General features: G+C 43.7%; 1 protein-coding gene across 1 annotated transcript; it reads right to left on the reverse strand.

Annotated features, from left to right (window-relative positions):
- Window positions 1-256: 256 nt before the first annotated feature.
- On the reverse strand, window positions 257-5038 carry LOC106805522 (transmembrane protease serine 9-like). The gene is made up of 4 exons (XM_014807151.1): window positions 4593-5038; window positions 2628-2769; window positions 2082-2243; window positions 257-1622 (listed from the first exon to the last, which is right to left on the reverse strand). Exons 2-4 carry the CDS (start codon window positions 2767-2769, stop codon window positions 871-873), a joined length of 1056 nt encoding a protein of 351 aa, XP_014662637.1. The 5' UTR covers window positions 4593-5038; the 3' UTR covers window positions 257-870.
- Window positions 5039-7875: the final 2837 nt, after the last annotated feature.

The raw sequence follows: 7875 nt of genomic DNA on the forward strand, positions 1-7875 counted from the left end.
TTCCCTGTGGAACGGTTGCCCTGTTCATGGTCATCAATTGTTTCAGTAATATCCTAGAGAGAAAGCAATCGTGTGTTTGTAGGCCAGATGAGTAGATAAGATGCTTGGGTGAGCACTCTACGAGGTAAACATACGAGATCCATTGTCATCTCACTCCAGTTAAAATGGCGAGAGGTTGACGATGACGAGAAAAATACGATGACGTTTTGTAATGCTTAATAATCATGATGTAAATAAATCAGTTTGAATAATATTATTATAAATAATATATATTATAGTATTATTATATATAATTATATTCATATCGAAAACATTTGTTACAGATATTTACGATCATATTAATTTATATCGATTCCATAATTTATAGAACGCTTATTTACAACCTTTCTTTTTCCACGCCAAAATATTTACTACCAGTTAACCTTTTAGTATAATATGCAGATTGAATTACGTACTAAGTATACCGAGTCATCTCATCATTGCTTTTATTATTAATTACCATTCGTTTTAATAAGCTCTTTAAATTACATGGGCAAATTAAAATACATTTTAAGATAATAATAATTATAATAATAACAGGAGTGAATAAAATCAAATTTGTTCTTGTTCACTCCTAATAATAATAATAATAATACGAATAAACATACGTCACAATGCTATTTCATGCGACATCTATCGTTAGAACCAGTTAGTGCAGCTCTGTACTACCTGAGCCCTCGGGAAAAAACCGGATTATTTTAGATCCGTGAACAGCAAGTGAGCGTGGGCGACGATGACTGTAGGCGGCAGCGGAGGAATTCCGACGGCTTTGCGTGCTGCTGCGTAATATAGTCGCGCGTGACGCACGGCTGCAGCCAAGCTCCCTAAGGCTTAAGGTCGTGCGACGGACCTGATGTACTGCCGCAGGCTGGCGGGATAGTCGTCCAGCTGGCGCGGCGGACTGTTCAGCGTGGGCCTGTTTCTACTCACCGAGAACCCGGTGATGGCGGGCGGACCGGAGCGCCCACTGGAGACACTGACGCGCGGCTGCACGGCGATGCCGCCGGGCGCGTGCACGCACGTCGTTCCGGCGGCATCAACGTACACGTCGCGCGTGTTCTCGAGGATCCAATCGTGAACGTTGCTGATGTTCGTGTAGACGGCGTAGCGGAATCGATCGGGGCAGTTACGTATGCCTCGCTTGACGATGCCCGCCAGCACCCAGACTCCGTTCGGCAGCCGCAGCGAAACCGGCCCGCCCGAGTCGCCGTAGCAGACGTTTGAGTAGCTTCCGGTGGGAAATCCGGCGCAGAATTCGTCGTCCTTCAGCGTGATGCGGTCGCGCGCCCGACACTCCTCGGGACTCGCGATCGTCAGCTCCAGCTCCTGCAGCACTTCGGCTTGCTCTAGCGTGCTCGGGTCCGTCACTCCGAAGCCAGATATCGAGCAGCGATTGCCGACTTGTGGCACGCCGAACAGCTTCGTGGGGCGCATGGCGATCGGCCGGATGTAGGGGGTGAACTGGACGGGCGCCGTTAGGCGGACGACAGCGACATCTGACGTCGGATGTAGAACAAAACTGTCGTAGTCTACATCAACCTCGTTGCCTTCGTCCACGGACCTGTTGTACTCTCCGAAGCGACCTGTGTTTATAGTAGAGGAGGAGGGAATTATTTGATGAATCTTTGTACATCGTCGTTAATGTAAAAGTTTGTATTTCGGGAAAGTAGGAAATAGAGGGTCGAGTGTGGGCCATTGAGAGATAGAGAGAAAAAGAAAGAAAGACCGATATATATATATATATATATATAGTCAATAGCACAAGCAGCTGAAAGGATAGATAGATAGGTGGAAAGAGAGCGCGGACTAACCGAGAGACAGAGAGATTTGTATACAGCATGTAGGCACCGGCACTTATGCATAATATATCTTTTAATTATCGCATTTCATCGGCACAGATTTATTCTCCGATGTGCCGATATTATATATATATACATATATCGAGTATATCTGCCCTGGGCAGGTTGCGTATCCTTATAAGGCGCAACGAGTAAATATCGGTAATAACTAATTAAAATACAAGGCAGAGAATTCGTGCGCACCTCGCAGATTCACGAGCTCCTTGTTGCGCACGCAGTGGGCAGCGGTGACGATGTGGCAGCTGTCGACCAGCGAGCCGCCGCAGTTGTACTTGAAGTCGCCGGGAGTCTTGGCGGCGGACAGGAACGCCTGCCACGGGTATTTGTCTCGTGGAGCTACCGTACCTGTGATGACGGGTGCGAAAGCGCCACAGCGACGAGGTTAATTAGTGCGCGTCATCGTACGTCACAGATCGTAGCATGCAGAACAACGCACAGGTGTTTACGTTGCCGACGTGTTTATACATTACGTTTAATAGTGAAAACGGCAGAGAGAGTGGGAGAGGTGGGAAAGGGTGAGTGTTTGAATGAGTGTGTTAGTAAGTGAGTGAGTGAGTGAGTGAGTGAGTGAGTGAGTGAGTGAGTGAGTGAGTGAGTGAGTGAGTGAGTGAGTGAGTGAGTGAGTGAGTGAGTGAGTGAGTGAGTGAGTGAGTGAATGAGTGAGTGAGTGAGCGAGCGAACGAGTGAATGAGTGAGTGAATGAGTGAGTTCATTACAGTGCGTACATACCTCGTACGATATGAAGCCTCGGTCGCCCGCCCCCTCCGCCTGGTGGAGGCGGGATATTTATTCCTACTTGTGCATTCACCACGCACCAGCTAATAGTTAGACAGACGATGCTGCCGAGCAGCAGCAGTCCAACGCGTGCCATCTGCAGAAAGATATACAAAATGAATGAATGAATGAATGAATGAATGAATTAATTAATTATACATATTAGTACCGACGCTGCACTTCGTACCAGTCTTGTCTTTTGTTTTTGCTTGTAGTTTGTAGGTTGATTGATATTAATTGGTACGGGTTCGTTTCTAAAATCGAGTAGGCCTATCGAGGTTATATTATACTGGTATGTATTAGGAGAGAATGAATTCTCGCCCACCTATTCTCGACCTGCTCTTACTATATTTACTCTTACTTCTTACATGTTCTTTACTTTCTCGACAACATATCCGAGATCATCAACCGAGTAGTATAACAATAGTAATCAGGAGCCTATGATACTGTTAAGACAGTATTCTAAAATATTTAAGACTTATAATAATAATATTAATATATATATATATATATATATATATATATCAATTATATATATATTATAAAGTATTATAAAGTATTATAACTGTAATAGTATTGTTGACTCTTAATTATACACACAGTTGCGTTTGTTTATTAAGTAGTTGAGCAGTACAGCAGTATTAGCAGATTATATATATATATGTATATATATGCCAACAGCCCTCACCTCAATCCCCCCCCCCCCGTGTACTAAACACTAACGCGCTGGGGCATGTAATATGGTTTTAATTGAAGTGTTTCCTGAAGAGTCCTTGGGTGAGAGCCGGTTTGCTGTGACCTGCTGCGTAGACGCCAATGTATAGTAATGCATCAACTCTCACCGATCAGGACTGTAGGCCACTGCCGTCTTACATTATTCGCGCTTACTTAGAGTAAAAGGCCAGACTTCATGTGACCTCGCACTACGAAAAGTTTCTATAGCATATATACACACACATATTCCTTCCGATATATTCCTATAGTCGGAATTTTATCGGGTGTCACATGTCAATGCCATATTTTCGCATAAGAATGTAAAATGTCCATGAGAAATTCGACAACTAAGCGTGACGTCATCAATGGTAAACTCAGATTTTTGAAGGTTGTGTTAGTTGTACAATTCACAGTCAATTAAGTGATAGGTCCCTTTTGACTAAGACACGTAAATTAAACTTAAACTTTTGTTAATTTTCTTAGGTCATTATTTATCTTTCTAAATTAATTAATTCTTGACATACAAGTGATTGGTACTCTCAACATAAAATGTGTTCTGAACTTCTACTGGAGGGAAAGATGTTTTACATATAATGAAATGTATCCGGTCCTGTCGAATTCTGTTCTTTCCAACCGAAGATAAATACTAAACGTGAACGCTATTTCGCTCATTCTAATTTTGTTCAGAGCAGATATATTATCGTTTGACAAATACCAGTAAGCCCGGGTAGAAGCCTGTACTCAATACTCTTATAACGGATTATCATGGATTCTAACACAAGTGTATTGGACAAAGTCCATGTAATATGCACTTGTAGGCCAAGTGTATCATGATAACATATAAGATATGTATAATCCACTTCTATAGACCAAAGCAAGTTACAAGCTCACGTATTACCATTACTCATAAGTAGGAGTTAAGGTAAGGCGTGTACTTGTAGCTCTCTAGAGTACTCTACAATTACTCTAGTCTTGCTCTTACCTTTACTATTATTCTCACTCTCACTTTCACTCTTACGCCACTCTTACCATTACTCTTACTCTTACTCTTATGAGTACGCCTACTCTTACCTTTATTCATACTTCACCCTAACTCTACTTTTGTTCTAACTCTTTCACTTCTTTACTCTCGTCTTACTATTTTACATTAGACTTGATTGTACTCCACCGCCCTTATTCGCTTACAGTAATGAGCGCTATACATACCTTTAATGACTCCAAAGCTCACAGAAAATGTTATTCGTAATAGGAATTTGATTCAAGTCACAGATGCTATGCAATATAGACGTCGACAGAACCTTTTCTTCGCAGAACTTGCACGTCAGCTTATCTCGCTACTGCTGCTACGCTGCGTTGTTTACGGTTATATATCGAACGTATTGCGGCAATGACGTCGGAGGCGAGCCTAGTTCCGGAGGCGTGGATCCTGGCGTGCTTACGTACGGACCGGTACCCCAGATCCTATGCTGAAGACACCCGACAGTCACCTGCTAGCACACGGACAGACGGCGAGGCTGCTGCACGATGCCACGCCCACCCCTAGCGCCAACAGGACCACGGAGTTTCACATAGTATTCACCAACGTTGGTGGAGCGTACGTGCGCCTAGGGGCAACATGGCGCCATGTAATACTGTACGACGACTGCCATGCTACCAGTTGCGGACCATATATATATATATATGGTATATATATATATAGAAAGAGAGAGAGAAAGAGAGAGAAAGAGAGAGAGAGAGAGAATCAGGACAAGTTTCTGTCGTAGTTTTCGGCGCAGTGACAAAACTCTGAACGCGTCCCGTCAAGTAGTGTCATAACAAAGTTGGCATAATATAGTTGACAAGATCCCATGTTACAAATTTCACCAACGTCCAAAATGTTGACAAGATTGGCCGACATTAAGACAGTAGCGTTCTCACTCCAGCTCAGTAGCCCTGCAAGGAATTAGCTCAACACTTTTCTGCACAAACAGATCAACTTTTCACTTGAACAGGTTTATATCTTTAGCAGCATCAGTTTTACAATCAGATGAGGTTATCTATGCGCGCTTAGATACGCCAGAAAAATCTACTAATGGTAGTTAGGTGACGTGATGCGAAATACCTGTTTTAAATTAACATTGCAGTGCGCACGTATCATAATGTTATCACTGCACTATTATCATATTATATTCCTTCGTCTGCGCGCATCTGCATCGATCTGTCTGTCCAACACTCTCTCGATCCATCTATAAATCTGCCAATGCTGTGTTTCTTATGAAATAATTAAAATTCCACGAATATGTTATAAAGTTATATATGTTTGTATGTGTTATGTAGGGGGATATAATATATAGAAAACGCTAAATATTGTGGTGTGTACGAATAAACCGAAAGACGAGAAAAACGCCGAGTAAGACTTGGTAGATATATTTACGTTGTACTATAATCAAAGTTATACGTAATACAACTGTTTATGTTGACATGCGTTACTGCTACGCTACTAGCTATTACTCTAAAATCTACATAGTAACACTTTTAGAAGTCACATAATAATATATCGATATAAAATCAACACCTCACGATACTGACGCTACGGATCGAACACTGTGTTTACGTGATCACAATTATGTATAGCCTTCACAAATACGTTATAAATAAAATAGAAAAATCAGGTAAAAATTTACAGCAATGTATGTCGACGACTTCATACAAAACCCAGCGACTGTCTACGACACGGCAAATCGACTTCATAATGCATATACTACTTCAAACTGCGCAGCTTGCACGCTAACGGGAGCACATATAGACTAAAGAGTTTTCCCTGCTCCCGCTCCAGATGCTAATAAGTAGAGTTCTCTTATTGGAAATCATTACTAACCATTGGGCAGCAGCATTTAAAGCATCTACGTGAATTCCCCACGCCCATATATATATATATATATATATATATATATATATATATATATGTGTGTGTATGTGTGTGTGTGTGTGTGTGTGTGCGTGTGCGCGTGCGCGTGCGCGTGCGTGCGTGCGTGCGTGCGTGTGCGTGCACGGGTGCGTGCGTGCGTGCGTATGTATCTTCGGCGCCATTGTCACAAACATTTTAACTGCAACATATAGTAACGTCAATTCAAGCATAGCCGTAAGTTTACGATGTTGTTTTCAGCCGGGTCTTTGACCGCTAAATAACGATAGCTAACGATTGAGTGTTCGTTACCTCCGACGATTTTCAGACGGCCGTCTCCAAAGCCACCCACCGTCCCCGGCGGACGCGGTATGTTGCCCACCGGCGAAATGTTGATCGGAGGTCTCGCGAGAATAGGAGGTGGACCCACGTTGCCCGTGTTGGATGGAGGTCGGAGGTTGTTGTTCGTGGGTGGCAGGATGTTATTGTTCGTTGGCTGAGCGTTGCCTCTTGGAGGAGGAGGAATGTTGCCCCTATTTGGTGAAGGGATGCCTCTGGATGGTGGTAGTGGGATGAATCCAGGCTGCGCAGATAGAAGAGTCCAGCCGGAGCTGAGTAGCAGAAACACGATGACTCTTTTCTCGATCATCTATAAGTATGCATACAGATTCTCGGTGAGCTCATTATCATGTTGTTTGCCTGCATGCAACCTAATGCACGCGCGCACACACACGCGCACACACGCGCGCACACACACGCGCACACACGCGCGCACACACACCCACTCACACACGCACAAACACACACGAATGCACGCCGCAAGCTTACAAGTTTTAATGTAAAGTTAACTTACCTTTACGCAACTTTTTCCTGACGATTCGACAATAATGAATGTGCCTCTTGTCTGATCACATGTACACCGTATATATCACGAGATTGCACATAAATTCAATCTATTCAATCTTAACCCCGAGGTTGATTAAACCTCTTGATTAAATGCGCGATAACGAACCTTACGTTGGATTATAACAAATTGATAATCGTTCTAAATCGCTGATTGTTCTCTGATCGATATCTACGATTGATAGACTGGCACCATCGATTTTCGCTGCGATAATAACGATGCGCATTCAATTGTGCAAATCGAGAACACGTCCCGTCGACGTCAGTCACTGCCTTTCTGAATCCGCCGACTTGCTACGTGCATGCATGCGCGCACTTTCGTTACTTCGCTCTCCTGCTATCTCTCCTCCTCCAAATGCACGCGTGCACACGAGCTCTGACGTACGCAGACTAACGCGTCGTGTAACGTCAGTGTCACTCATTAGCTGGCCCAGTCGAGACGCCGTGATTACGAGCCAAGGATGACCGCTCTAGAACAGGATATGTTCGTCATGTAGGCGGCCGTCGGTGTTTAAAGATAATGGCGACCCTGCTAGTGCAGTGGAGTCCGAGGGCATTCATGCGCTTACGGAACCTCTTGTAGACAAAGATCTTTCTCGATGTTTTTTCTCCCCCTTTCGTTGTGTGCGGGGGGGTATGTGTGTATGTGTGTGTGTGTGTGTGTGTGTGTGTGTGTGTGTGTGTGTGTGTGTGTGTGTGTGT

This window comes from Priapulus caudatus, unplaced genomic scaffold (assembly GCF_000485595.1).
Source record: "Priapulus caudatus unplaced genomic scaffold, Priapulus_caudatus-5.0.1 Scaffold6, whole genome shotgun sequence".
Classification (NCBI taxonomy): domain Eukaryota; kingdom Metazoa; phylum Priapulida; class Priapulimorpha; order Priapulimorphida; family Priapulidae; genus Priapulus; species Priapulus caudatus.